Source organism: Styela clava, chromosome 2 (genome assembly GCF_964204865.1).
Source record: "Styela clava chromosome 2, kaStyClav1.hap1.2, whole genome shotgun sequence".
Classification (NCBI taxonomy): domain Eukaryota; kingdom Metazoa; phylum Chordata; class Ascidiacea; order Stolidobranchia; family Styelidae; genus Styela; species Styela clava.
The window spans coordinates 16,158,271-16,173,089 of NC_135251.1; the positions used below are offsets into that span (position 1 = coordinate 16,158,271).

The 14,819-nt window shown below is 35.5% G+C and overlaps 2 protein-coding genes across 2 annotated transcripts; both read left to right on the forward strand.

The window, feature by feature from the left end:
• Positions 1–1,818: 1,818 nt before the first annotated feature.
• LOC120335442 (4-galactosyl-N-acetylglucosaminide 3-alpha-L-fucosyltransferase FUT5-like) lies at positions 1,819–6,284 on the forward strand. Its single transcript, XM_039402945.2, has 6 exons — positions 1,819–2,121; positions 2,543–2,641; positions 3,086–3,159; positions 3,701–3,820; positions 4,485–5,015; positions 5,513–6,284. The coding sequence occupies exons 1-6, from the start codon at positions 1,855–1,857 to the stop codon at positions 5,742–5,744; spliced, it is 1,323 nt and encodes a 440-aa protein (XP_039258879.2). The 5' UTR covers positions 1,819–1,854; the 3' UTR covers positions 5,745–6,284.
• Positions 6,285–8,456: 2,172 nt separating this feature from the next.
• On the forward strand, positions 8,457–13,770 carry LOC120335441 (4-galactosyl-N-acetylglucosaminide 3-alpha-L-fucosyltransferase 9-like). Its single transcript, XM_039402944.2, has 6 exons — positions 8,457–8,831; positions 9,783–9,881; positions 10,556–10,629; positions 10,917–11,036; positions 11,413–11,937; positions 12,302–13,770. The coding sequence occupies exons 1-6, from the start codon at positions 8,541–8,543 to the stop codon at positions 12,531–12,533; spliced, it is 1,341 nt and encodes a 446-aa protein (XP_039258878.2). The 5' UTR covers positions 8,457–8,540; the 3' UTR covers positions 12,534–13,770.
• Positions 13,771–14,819: the final 1,049 nt, after the last annotated feature.

A 14,819-nucleotide genomic window follows, 5' to 3' on the forward strand; every position in this document is an offset into this window, starting at 1 on the left:
GGACACGTTTAGTGTGGTATAACGATCGTTTCAAAATTTTGTTATTATTGTTATTGTTATTTGTCTCCGTCTCCATTTTTAAAAAATTGCTTTTCTCTTCGAATACTGAACCAATTGCTTTGATATTTTCAGTGGTTAAAGATAAAAAAAATTTTCTCCAGAAGGCTATAACTTTTTTTTTCGCTATGACGTCATCAAAATTATTGCCACTGGGTGGCGCTACGTGTCCATATATTTGAGCATAGCTCTCTTGTTTGATTTCTTATGGTATTGCTTAGGTGGGTATGTTTTTTCGGTAAGATATGTCGAGGAATCGAGATTCGGAATAGATAATTTAGAAATCGGCTAAGAATCGAATACTTGTAAGTACTCATACTTGGCATCCTTAGTTACACATCAACTTTGAGCGAAGAAAACAAATATTTGAAGTAAAGGTCGTGTGGTTCTTTCATTTTAGTTTACCCGCGCGCGTTTTGTTCAGCTCAGCGTTAAATAGCGCAATGACTTCTTCTTCTTTAAAACGAGGATCATTGATGCTATTGTATTACACCGACGTTACAGTCGACTAGTAACTCTGTGGGATATGCTGAGCAACTCGAGCCTTGCTATAGTTATTTTACTATGGTAGAAATTGTAAACAGGAAGTATTGAGCAATACTCATACGTCGGTACTGTTAACGTGAAAAGATACGATTCGAAAGGACAGATCAGTTCCGAGTAGTAATTAGTCAATTCGGCAATATTGTGTATTGAAATTATATACGGCGTAGGCCGTAGAGGATACTGGCAGTAGTAGCAGATTAACTCAACTTTTAAACAAGCTTAAACGGTATCACTTGTTGGTCTCCTGTACAAATTATGATGAGGTTCACAAATTTATGGTAAATGGCATTTACTAATCAAATTTTAGCTACGAAAGTGACTGAATTCGTACTACCTTGTTGTCCTAAACCGAGCAGGTTAGTGCTTGTAAAACTGTAAGTGATCTGAAAGGTGACCCACCTTTGTCTAGCAAATGCTTTATACACGAAGGCTATCAGCGTAAAGTTCCGTGCCGTATCGTCAAACATATTGTTTGTATTAGATTCAGATTCAGATATTTATTTTCGTCATGCGAAAAAAACAATGCGCGATAAGAAAAAGGAATAAATAATATATATAATGTAACGAAATGACAAACAGATATCGGCTTGTTGCAGTTGACGCGGGGTCGCGAAAAGACTCGGAGAGTCATCTAGTCAGCGACATCTTGCAGCTAAATTAAGCAGGAAATATAGCAAACAGGACTCTCAATATTACACATTAACTTAATTGGAAACGATCATACAGAAATGGAAGGACAAAAAAATAAATAAAACTCAATAATACACATTGGCTTAATTGTACACAATCGTTCAAAAAAGGAAAAACAAAAGAATTCGAGTAACTACGGGAAGCCACACACACCGTGGAATATCAAACATTTACTCAATTAAATACAATTATTTAATATTTAATACAATTAATTTGCTCTTCTCTTCAGATTCAATTCCTTTCAAGTCGAACCGATATTATACGCAAACAAGGCGCCATTTGAGTAACGGTCGATAACACCTTAGTAATAGCAGTCCTTTTACGACAAAAAACCCATGTGTTTGCTTTACCATAGCCTTAAGTCGTTTAACTGATTGCATGATGTTTTGTTACGATACACTGAATACGGGTTAAAGTTTATTCAAAAATTGTAGGTCTAAAAGCCTATAGTTTCCGACCGAGTTGACCCGTTCAAATTAGGGAAATACAGTACAATTTTTTGTTTCAATTTAAATGACATTGCGTTTCTTCTACTTGATTGTATAGGTTAGCAATAGCAGCATGTCGTGGACTATTCCGCGTATGACGACAAAAAAGCTGTCGCTGATAATAATCGTTTGTCTGGTGATAACTTTCACATGGTTTGTTGGATATTGGCAAAGCTCATCGTTCTTTAGTAAATATAGATATGGGAACACAGGAATACAACCCATTAAATATATACCGAAAACCACAAATGTTACCAAGACATCGACAGTCGGACCTATGCTCTCCCCAGCTCAGCAAGACGAGTTGAAAGTTCGACTGAAAAAGGCAACAGATAAGAAGGTTACTTTTATTATCGTTATTGAACACTGAGTTGGCATCTGAATCCTTTGCTTAACTGCTGCTTGTGCTTTTATTATTGGTGGCGGAAATCCTTTTCCATTTAGCAACTTGATAGATAGTTTCAAATTATGCATAAAGTATTTTAGAAGTGTCTCCAATGGAAGTGGAATTGAGGCTTATTATATTTATTGTTTGTCAATTTTTTTTGGTTTGCTGAATTTGAAAAACTGATATGCTAAAATTTGTATTCGTTGTTAATAAGAAGTGGTTTCACAATAATTCAAATGAAATTCGGTGAGCTGAAAGAGTAATAAATGAAAGGATCCCGAAAAAGCCAATAAAGCATAGTTTGTTACTCCTACAGCAATCGAGCTAAGGACTTATGACCAATCTCAAACTTATTCAAGTGAACGCTTTATAGATAATACTTGTATGGATTAGCGGCTTCGGAGCAAAAGTCACAGCTACAGTAGACCCTGAGAAATGTGGCAACTGCGAAGTAACTCAAGATCGAGGATTGGTAATGTCAATTTTTTTTTCCATATTGAAATCTATATTTGTGATGGTTTGTGAATCACCAAAAATCCGGTATATTTGATCTTTTATTGCGTCTGTCCGGCATTGACATATCTAGTAGAAACCTACTTTTATTTTAGAGGGATTATAATATAACATCTTTGAACTATCGGCAAATTTAGTGTCTGCAATTAATTGACAGAAGATTATCTGTGAAAAAGTTTCCACAAAATCTTGAATATTTACGAATCGATTGTGTCAACAAATTTCATCGATAAAAGGTTACTAGAAATTGCCTGATGTCGGGTATTGGTTACTTAGGTAGACCATTTAAAATAGTTTTTATCATTCTGTGCACTGTGCATTGCTGTTAAGTGAGGCTGGAACTTACGCTTCAAGATGGCGTAGTCAATTTTAATAATCTTTCGCTAACATTTTGGTTTTACAGTTGAATGACGAGAGAACAGGAGCAATTATTCTCCATTTTGACGCTTTGAGATCGAATAACGTTCCGCCAACCAGGTAGAGTAATCTAATTCGAGATCACAAAAATCTCTCATTTTCCTCTTTTGCATAGACATAGTTTGTATTCAATTCTCCGTCAGTTACACAAATGAAATAAAACTAGTGACTTCTCTGTAAAGCAAGAAAACCCTCGCTTGAAATCAAATAAATAAATAAACAAATCAAAACAAATTATACTTTCCACTAATGAAATATGAATGTGTCCAAAAATACTCTGATATGATGAAGCTACTAATCAATTATACAGAAACAAAACCGTAGACCCAGAACGTGTGAACGCATGTGTACACCGCCCTATACCGCCTCATAATTTAATTATATTTTTTGAAAATGTACTTGTTATAATGAAATTCCGCGAAATTATAACTTTATCATAAATTGCCAGGTATTTAAAAAAAAAATTGTACCTGAAAAAAAAATTCGCCCAATAATTTCAGTCGATCCTTTTCGACCGTGGTTGTATTTCTTTCCGGTATTGCATCGGCAGTCAAATATATATTTGTCTAAATAGGAATAAATGTAATTTATGTCGTTTCAGGAACCCAAATCATCTTTATCTATTCTGGGTAATGGAAGCGACGGTCTATGTAAGCAAGTTGTACTCAAAAGTTATTGAGTTTGCTGATCAGTTGATATTCAATGGAACATATACACACAGGTAAGCATGACATGCTCTTATCGTGCCACAACTGTAAAAAAAACTCTTATTTGTATTGTTTCGGCAAAGCGAATCTGTTGCAAACACAATCATTATTACAAATTATCATCACAATAACTTGTTTTGTATATCCCAGAAGAAAAGCTAAGACCTTTCGTATGGTAAGCCCTTTTTGACTCCTTTCTGAAAGTTATTCCTCGCAATCTTTCAATGTAAGACATAGTCATTTAAAAAAAACTTTGTTCTCTAAATAACTAAATTTATCCAAAAATTTTAATTTTCATCTGTTCAGTTTTGCAGAATTCGAAACATTACATATATTGTATTGTTACCTACACAAATGTGCTATCGTACAAAATATATAGCACTTGTCCGCGGTTGCTACTTGCCGAGACTATAATCTAACTCATATATATAAACTATAAATAGAACTTGGTGCATCAGTGGACACTTGCAATTCCTCCTTCTAACAGTGAATTATCCACATTTAGTTAACAGTCTAAAGCTTTACTTTTTAAAACAAAAACAAATTAATTTTTTATGCCTGTTTTGTATTATTTTGTGACGTGAAACGTCATGAAACTTTCAGTTGAGATGCTACAACTAATTGCATCTGTTAATATGATCTTTAAGTTTTTGAAACCCATGACTTGTGATATTACAGAAGAGACGCAGATTTTTATTCACCTTATGGTAACGTGGAATCAATGACAAATACTATATTGGAAGGGAATAAAATGACTCCGAAGCAATTGCTTCAAATGAAGAGCAAACTGGCAGTTGCAATTGCGTCCAATTGTGATGTAACGCCTGGTGCTAAAACACGAAAATCGATGCTCCAAGAATTAATTTCGTATGGTGTTCTTGAGGGATTTGGACGTTGTTTAGGCGGGGCGAATTTTGCCAACGGTCATCGGCGCGATGCCACTCACCACGAAGAAGTTAGAAAGTACAAATTCTATTTCGCTTTTGAAAACTCTCATCACTGCAAAGATTACATTACAGAAAAATTTTTCGATAATGCCCTTTCCGGATTTGCAGTTCCCGTAGTCTGGGGAGCAAAGAGGGAAGATTATGAGGCAATTGCTCCGACCGGTTCTTTTATCTACGCTGAAGATTTTTCTTCAATGAAAGAGCTTGCTGAATATATTGTATATCTTGATCAAAATGATGACGCATATTTAGAATATTTAGAGTGAGTTGTTATATTTTTTTTCTCTAACAATTGTTTGCGTGCGAATTACAAGACTTGTATAAAACATTTTGGATGTCACTTTGGTATCTGATCTCAGCGCCATAAAATTACTTTGGTACGTGTTCTCACTTGCTTAACGTGATCTCAATCGCATAATTATATTATCATAGAATTCAGTTTCTAGTCCTAACTCTGTCATACTAGAATCACTGAGGTCAACACTACCGCTGAAAAGTATTAAGTTTTTACTCAACTTATTCTCCCCGAGGACTAATCAGAAGAAAATTGAAATAGATTCAAAAGTAAAGTTTCCTCATTGCAAATCTGATAAAATGCTGTCCTAAAGCTTATCGACGACTTATGTCTACTCTGATTTATGTAGAGCAATTTAATATTGAATGTTAAAATTGTATTTTTAGGCAAAAATCTTACAGGCCGACCGGCGAACAGAAATTTAATTTGAACCAACACTGCATTTAATACTGTTTAAATTTCAGGTGGACAACAATGAAACCAAGTGAACTGCCTGAATACGGTCGTCAAACTGGATGGTGTCAGATTTGTCGAGCATTACACGGAATTAATGTTGACGATATTTTTAATCCAAATTACGATTCAGAAAAGCCAGAACGGCCTTTATTCACTAATGGGATTGCAAAGCGAACGGTAACGCCTAGTTTAACTGGGTGGTTTGTCGACGGTGAAAACTCTAATTGTTTTCGTGGTTGAAATGACGTTTTAATAACATCAGAAAGGAGCTTTCGATGAAAGATCCTGATATTTGTACTTTTCTGGGCGAAATACGCTATAAATACGCTGCCATTTGTGCGACGAAAATGATTGTCACATTCCAAAGAAAACTTGAAAGATGCAATTTCAGTGCTGCAAAATAACGTTGTATTATTATTTATTAATAGGACTGAAAATCATTGACTGAAAAGTACACTCATTCTAATTCACGTTTACCTAAAGAAATGAAGATGCACATGTTTTTTACTCGTGATTGTCCATGGTTTAACCATAATTGAATGACGTTAGTTTTAAAATAAATATTGAATGTCATTCAACAAGGTGATTCTGTTGCAGGAACATAAGCATATCAAATTTTCAGGTAGTTTCAAGTGGTGTCGAACCCTTCGAGTTTACAATGTGTCCCACCGTACTAAATAAAGAGTTGATAACTTATATATCTTTATACAAATATATAGTAGAAGCTTACATATATATTTGTTTTATAATGGACCTTCGAAATAAACATCGATTAATAAGTACTTTTTCTGGTTAGCTGACAAATTGTTTTGATAAAAAATTCCATCTATTTTATTACTATAAATCCACTTCACAAGCTCTTATCGCTCAGGTTCTGCATATTGTAGGAGTTTAAGATGGATACTCGAAGTCCGATATTCAGTATGACTTTTGACATTTGTAGCCTATTGAACAAAGAAACGATTTCTCTAACTACATGCGGTCCATTTATATTAACAATACATATAGCTGCCCACGCACGACCTATCTATGATATGTATATTGCTAAGTATGTTTCGACAATATGTCGCAAATAATGAGGTCTTTCCCGCAACTGTATTTGATAAAATGTAATTTTCCCGTCTATGTTTCGGCCCAATACTAGGAAGGCCATTCAAACCACGATGGGGACAATTATTCATCTCCATCCACAACTCCAGTTGTCAAATAATGACACCTAACTGCCAAATTTGCGTCTCAGCAACCCCGATCCAGTATTACTGCGGAAAGCAGTAGACAATACAAACAGTTGATAGCATTTTGTAGATTTTATGGCACTTTGTATAAGCGCATTGTTGGCACTTGGTGGAATTGCGAATAGATTTATGAGTTTAGACGGTATGTATTTAGACAAGTTCAACTGTCTAGTGACAACTAAGACAGACTTTTGGTGAGTGTCTGTTTACCTGTGGTCAATCTTGAGCTAATTAAATATGAAATGGGTATTATGTTTAGAGCAGCAAAAATCCGCTCCACATACAAAATTCCATCTACATGATCCCGCGTGCCTTGAATATAATGTTATAATATGAAAGGTAGTATGTATATAAGTAAAGGTATTATGTATTTGTAAAAAGTAATAGGTTAGTTTCCTACACGAGCGCAATACTATGCGTGCCAAATCCCATACGCACATAGCCTGCAACGCATACGCTTATAAGCAAGTATGAACGAACTATAGGGCCTATTCAGGAGCGAGCTTTTTATTATTATTATTAAATGATTACCGTCGTTTTGAAACGCACAATGTGTTGCCGTTAATATTATTTTATTTATTCTTTGATCTGATGTCGTGCGAATCAAGATCGTGGCCATAACACAAGAGAAAATTTCGTTTGTTTCAATAGTCAGTTGCCTGCCTCATTCTTGCTGTCACGCTCACGCGCGTCGCATGGCTTGACTCATTCGCGATGCAACGCTGCTGTTAAATGGATCTGTTCAATCGATCAATTCATTCATTAGTCATACGCTTGTATCGTAGATGCGCTACTTGAGTGTACAGCACATCCAATATGTTCTTAGTTTATAAGTAATAAAGCGCAAGAACGTTGTGATTTTCAGGGCACAACGTCGGTGATAAAAAAGCCTATGTAAAATCGGACTCAAAAATTTAGACAGGCGAGCGCAAAGCATCGTTGACAATGAAGTGTTATAGCCAGCATACAAATTTATTGACATAAGTGTGGTCAGGTGTGTGTAGTGTAGTAATAGGCTTGATTCAAAAGGAACTCTCAGTCAGAATAATCTAGACCTTATACAAAGTTATATAATTCTTTCAGATTAGTTGTGTGGTCATGGGCATAATTCTAACTTGCGGGAAATAGTACAGTACTATACCAAACGAAAGGCTATAAATATACATTTTGCCTTGCCACATGTAGAATGGAATATGTTCTACGAAAGTTGTTCTTAGCGTGGGTTATGTCATGTATTACGATAACTAAACAACGGGCAATTTAATTCAAAGTACGTTCATGGTTCAAATTACTTATTGATTGGTACTAAAATTATAAAATATCATTTTGACGTTCCTGTGTTTACTTACAATAAACGGAAATTTTGAGACCCACCACCTGGAACGTACGCGTGTTATTTGAAACACGGTTTTTATGCTATAAATGCGGCGTGCGATTGATATTAAATTATCGAATAATAATTGCGGTTTATCGCAAACCAGTAAAAGTGGACCGCAACAACAACACCGCTTCCATTTACATACGATAACCGTAAATTAGGCTTGTTATATGCAGTCATACTTAATTTTCAAATTTATATACGCAGTAATGGAATGGCCTTTCGACACCGCGCGCTTGTTTGTTTGTTGCTTCCTATTTGATCGCGCAGGGTGGTATCATATGTTGCAGCATGCATATACTCTATCAGGACTTCCGAAATCCTTGCGGTCGCATTTTCTGTTGGTTGATTGCAGGTTATATTGTCGAATTCTAATGTTTTTATTTCAACTCAAATGCAGGTCCTATCGCTTGTGCATATATAATGGAAAACGAATACAATTCAACTAGTTTGTCCATACGATGTAAAATAGCTGTTATTATAGTAACGATATTCGTGTTATTGGAAATTACCACTGTGAGTCATTGGGAAAATAAAAACTTGAAATACTCCCCGTGGAACCTAAACCACCAGTTTTGGAAGAGTGTATACATGGGCATAAACCCGATAAATATTTCCGACATTGTTCTGTATAACCAACGAACGGCGGGATTACTTTCTGAAAAAGATAAAGATGAACTGAAAATAAGGTTGGCAAATGCAACAGACAAAAAGGTATGATTGTGAAAAGTTCTTAGCTAAACGTTAGTCAGTATGTAAACGATTTTGTAAAATAACGTTACCTAGTAGCATGGTGGATTTATGAGTGAAGTGAATTTTATTTGTTTCTATGCTACGGCCGTGGGCTTCCAGATAAATATAAACGAGAAAACAATTGGCGATCTCTTCATCTAATCACCAAGCGGTATCCGGTCGAATTTGTCTTGTAATACGCCTGTCCCAATAAATGATATTTGTACAACCATCATGTTTCCCTCTCGACTTCAAAATTCGTTCCGAAAATTCAATGTTTAACAAGGATTACTCACATGGCTTATTTGTCAATATGGGATGGTTATGAGTATATTTGAGATTTCAATAATGGTTAATATGTGTCCCATATTTTCTTTACATGGATTTATTTGGGAAATAAAATGAGGTTTAATTCGTTATCGAGTGCTTTTTCATTCACGTCGAACCAACGTCGTTCCTCAGTCAAAACAAATGTTGCGACACTGAGAATGTTTATTGAACAAATAATTATTACTATTCTGTGGTAAGATTCGTTAAATCGGTCTATTGGGAAATCTGTGTATATAGCAAACCATAATTCCCATGAGGACGTTATAACTTCGTCTTAAAGTCAGGTTCATAGATAATCGAAGTTAGGAACTTTATCTTGGCGCAAATGATCTAAAAAATTTCATTAACAAATATTTTCACGAATATGAACATTATTACATTCGAGAAGCTTTTTGCTGAACACATGGATTGTTATAATCTAAAACTTCCTGACAATGGTGAAATAGGTAAATTTAATCTCTTCAGCATCGTTGTATCATTTAGAAGGGGGGGGCGGGGAGGGCTTATAACGACGTCTAAGAAACGTTTCGCACTATTTCTTTAAAACAACTCGTTTGAAATATTTGAAATGAAACTGAACATTTTGTTTTCATTTTGATTCAGGTTATTTTAGTATGGATCCCTGGTTTTGGGGTGAAGGGTGCAGTCAGTATCGACGCGGTGAAATGCGGAAATTGCGAAGTGACTTACGATAGAGATAAGGTAAGATAAGTTGTTTTCTACTTTTATTGTTATTGTTGACACAATCGTCAGTAACCCAGTTCTCTTCACGAGAGATAAACAGAAAACTTGAACGCCTAACCGTCCTTGAAACAGAATGCTTTGGTTTATTACGTTACAGTTCTATTTATTCCAAGCAAACTGATTCGTAAACTGTATGTTAGCTCTCAGGATATGACAAACGTTCATCTTCGTATTCAGTGGGATTTAGTGCGACAAGAATTCACATTGGTTGAATGATATTCAATAATTATTTTAAATTTAATGTTATTCAATTATCTTTGAACGTTCGGTAATATATCGGGATTGGTAACTGACTTCGAAATTGACCTTTTTAACGCCAGCAGTCATGTTCCCAATTATTCAATGGGTTCACCAAGTCTGGTAGCGATCGTATTCTAATATGGGCAATTTAATTTTTAATTGACTAAATTTATACCAGAAAGGCATTTCTACCTCTATAGCCTAATCCATCACAAAACATAAATAATTGAAAAAGCCGCATGATCGCTCACCACGGATTTGAATGGATCTTGAACTGAATTGAATTAAATAATAGTCTCGAACCAAACGATGAACCATTGTTCGGTAGTCGAGAAACTTTTGAGTTCCTTTTTTCTGCTTTCATCACATTTAATATTGATACATTATTTTAGCTTAATGACGAAAGCACTGCCGCAGTTATCATGCATTTCGACGCAATAAGACCTGGAAATGTTCCTACCACAAGGTATGTGGCCCTTTTATTTTTTCATTCCAATCAAAATTCTGATATTCAAATTTCAATATTCCACGGAACGATAGTAATATATTACCATAAATGACAAAGGAGGCGAATTTTCTATATAACATTTGTGTGAGAACTTGTTTGAAACGCCTGCATTTTTGTTGCAAGTCTGTCCTTGGCCTATGATTGAAATAGTTCATACTGAATATTGTCTTTACATTACAAGTGGCATCAGTGCTATCGCGCTCACAGACAGTTCTACTAGTAAGACAGATATTTATTCATTTTAGAAATCCGAAACATCTTTATATATTTTGGGATATGGAATCGACTGCGACACTTAAAGTAGTTCGAGGAGTATCTCTTCAGTTCGAAGACTCTATTCAATTTAACGCTTCATGGACACACAGGTAAAATACTCAATTTTGGTCATCGATATCATTGTTTTGTGCATTTTGTATTATTTCACTTGCTATATGTTCCAAAATAGCTGCGAAGCATTCTAATTTCAATGTTTTAACGTGTTTCACACTCTCACTCCGAACAGTTTTTCGCCATATTTTCTGTTGGTAGTCAACTGGCTATACTGTAGAAATTTGCCTTATTCTGACAAGAACAACTACTATTCTCCGTAGGTTTGAATTTTGAATGACAATGAAACTATGTATGATTATATCCTACAGGTAATTCTGTTTTTGTCAGAAAATTCATTAGAACGATACTACTCATTCCGTTTGATCACATGTCTCATAATATGTATATATTCTTTCTACTCAAAAATTTCAGACGAGATTCAAGTTTCCACGCACCGTATGGAAATTATCACACGTTGACTCAAATTTTGGAAAGCAATAAACTTACACCTGAAGAGTTACTCAAAAAGAAAACGAAAACCGCCGTCGCCATTGTATCAAATTGTGCCATTACTCCGGGTGCTAAGACACGAATTAGATTATTACAAGAACTTGAGAAAATGGGATTTAATTTAGAAGGATATGGAGGTTGTTTTGGAAATAAAAATTTTCCCAACCACGGTGATAAAAATTATCACGATGCGGTTCAAAAATACAAGTTTTATTTTGCCTTTGAAAATTCTTATCACTGTAAAGACTACATCACTGAAAAATTTTTCAACAACGCCCTAATGTCTAATGCTGTTCCAGTTGTCTGGGGACCCAAGAGAGAAGATTATGAAGCTATTGCTCCCCCCGGTTCTTTCATTCATGTGGACGATTTTTCATCTTTGAAAGAACTTGCGAATTATATTAAATATCTTGACCGAAATGATACCGCATATTTAGAATATTTGAGGTGAGTGTTTATTTTATCAAGATATTTTTGAATCCTAATATACATGATAAAACACTCCAACGCTTCAATTTGTTAATATCTAATTATGAGCTACGGCGTTTCATAACATAGTTTAGTTTCTATTTGCCATAATCCTAACTGATGCTTTCGGTCTGTATTTTAAAATAGGCCAAATATTTGGTGACATCAATATTTTCCCAATCTTGCTTTTTTGTGTGATCCAATTGCAATTACGCATTTTCACCCACTATCCTGTTTGCAAGAACCACTTTTGCTATGAGCATCTTTGTCAAGCATGATTTGGTGATAAAACGAGCATTTGTATGTGTCCAACAAAGCATGTAAATGATAAGTTTACTTTCAGATGGCTGACCTTGAAACCAAGTGATATGCCACGATACGGACTTGAAGGAGGATGGTGCCACATTTGTCGAGCATTGCACGGGATAAATGTCGACGATATATATCATCCAAAATATGATCCGGCCAACCCTGAAAGGCCTTTGTTTACAAAAGGGTTAGCACCGCGAACGATAAAACCAAGTCTCAGCGGATGGTTCTATGGAGAAGAAAATCCAGAATGTTTCAATACGTAAATGAAATGAGTGATTGAAAATGGATTGTTCCTCATGTCAATTGCTATACGCTTACCTTTGTTACATGAGAGCAACCCACACCCTGGTACACTATTTATTCAAGTGTCCACCATCCAGCTGTTAGACGAGTATTCTTAACATCAACATGCTAAACAAAACTAGTGATTGATTTTCACTCAAGAAAATATATATGAAGCTGTACTCGTCAATTCATCCACTGTGTTATTCTTGCATGGTGCCCACGTTATTATGGGCACAAAGATCACTCGAGGCGTTAACAAAAATAATATATCTGGGCTACAGTGAAACTGCCATTTTGTGTAACTATTCTTCTTGTGGCGTGAATCACTCCTTTCCTAAATATTGAAACTATCTTTTTGCAGTTGTTTTAGACTAAGTAGTAAATATATATTTAAATTTTCTGCGATTGTTTGATTCTGTAAAATGTGAATCAGCAATCTATTATTTCCAGAAATTGAAAGCAATCTATTATTTCCAGAAATTGAACAATGAAACCTAGATTGTCCTTGGGCGAGATATTCGACGCTGTAATTTATTTCTTCTGCTGTGTCGATGACTGAAGCTTCCTGTACCAAAAGTTAGTAAATGTAATTCAATGTAATTTTGATGGCCTCCCGAGTGAAAGACCTTGAAGACCGTGTCATCGATTGCACTGATGGTAGCTACGATCATCGGATTAGGGATTATTTTGTTGATTTTTATGAACGATACACAAAATTTCTAACGGTTAGGACGATTCCTATTTATTCTGAAGATAGTTATTTTGTAACTTGGTCATGTCCTGCTAAACTGTGTAGCGACAAAGAAGTTCGCCAGTTTTACAAGTTCTCTGCGATTAAAATACGAGTGTCGCTCTGGCGCCGAAAACCTCTGGCTCCTACATATCCGCATTTACGCGTATCTAATATTTGGCCCTTCAAAATTTACCAGGTAATCCATATTTCAATAGCCTGCTTCAACTGCACGCGTTCCTCGATGTATTAGCCATGTTCCACTGAGAGAAGGTTGGATATGGCCATTCATGCTAGGAAAGGTCCACTTCATATGCGGATAAAACTAAACGTTTCTGTTCATGTGCTGATTTTCATGACTGTAATTTGAAGCCATTCTAGGTGTCGTCGTCCATCAGCAGTGATTTTACAACTTGCTTTCTTCTATTTCTGTTCGTAAATTTATCGCGGTCGACTTGTGTAAATAAAATTCGGCAAGCTCATAATTCGATGTCTGAATACACAACTGGATTTAGTGCAATGTTGATTGTAAGAAACACGATGGCTGCAAGGACTTGTGTAGTATTGGGTCATCACTTCCTTAAGCAATTTAGGAAAGCTGGTTTGAGATGGGGGAAAAATATTTCTCCCGCCGATTTTTTGAAAGAGTAGTAATAAAGACCAAATGGGCATTTAATTAAATTTAAATTAAGCAAATGTTACGTTTATATGAAAGTCTATTTTTGAGGCAGTCAATGATGAACTGACTAAAAACAGAAATGAGAATTGTACACCTAATTTGCCTAAACTTTTTTAAATCTTGAAATAATCGCGAAGAAAATATTTGGTTTATTCCGATTTAATATCTTGCTATGACTGAAAATCATTCACTGCGCCACTCTAAGAAATGTTCGGTAAATTTTACCGTCATTTTAGGGGTAAAAAATTAAAAAATAAGGTCGGTAAACTGATTCACCGACAAATGTCGGTATTAATCACCGACATTGGAGGCGTGGCATTAGTCAATGTTGGGCGCGCACACTGGTAAAGAAGAGCAGCCAATCAGACGCTATATTTCAAACGCGTAATTTATCACGCGCGGTTTTTTGTTGCTTTACTCCTTAATTTGTCCGTTTGATTTGACGAATTCCAGACTTTTGGACTTCGATATTTGGTCAGCCGACATTTATATCTTGGTCGCTTTTGTTCTTACTGCAGTAATGCGTTGGCAGTATTTCTCTAAGCCTAAGGCAATGCATCTTGGATTCAATAATGTCAGTGCAGGTGTTGTGTTATTTAGTGCTGGTTATTAATGTATTGTTCAGTGTGATTATGGGGCAGTCTGGAAGTAGGGTAAGATCTATACCGTACCAATTACTGAATTAATATATATATGAATACATACAGACATATGTACTGCTGTACTGGCTACAACAGTCTGACAGTACAGTAGACTATACGGTACTGGTATAAGGTTGATTGGATGCAGATCCATGTTACGCCTGTCGATACTTAACACAGCCAGAGCTTAATTCGTATTACCAAGTCTGAATTT

What these genes read in the sequence shown, in the direction of transcription:
- LOC120335442 (XM_039402945.2), top strand. Translation starts at nt 1,855, where the DNA reads ATGTCGTGGACTATTCCGCGTATGACGACAAAAAAGCTGTCGCTGATA. An exon ending in AATGGAACATATACACACAG is followed by an intron (nt 3,821 to 4,484) that starts GTAAGCATGACA and finishes GTGATATTACAG; the next exon opens with AAGAGACGCAGATTTTTATT. An exon ending in GCATATTTAGAATATTTAGA is followed by an intron (nt 5,016 to 5,512) that starts GTGAGTTGTTAT and finishes TTTAAATTTCAG; the next exon opens with GTGGACAACAATGAAACCAA.
- LOC120335441 (XM_039402944.2), top strand. Translation starts at nt 8,541, where the DNA reads ATGGAAAACGAATACAATTCAACTAGTTTGTCCATACGATGTAAAATA. An exon ending in CAAATGCAACAGACAAAAAG is followed by an intron (nt 8,832 to 9,782) that starts GTATGATTGTGA and finishes ATTTTGATTCAG; the next exon opens with GTTATTTTAGTATGGATCCC. An exon ending in GGAAATGTTCCTACCACAAG is followed by an intron (nt 10,630 to 10,916) that starts GTATGTGGCCCT and finishes TATTCATTTTAG; the next exon opens with AAATCCGAAACATCTTTATA.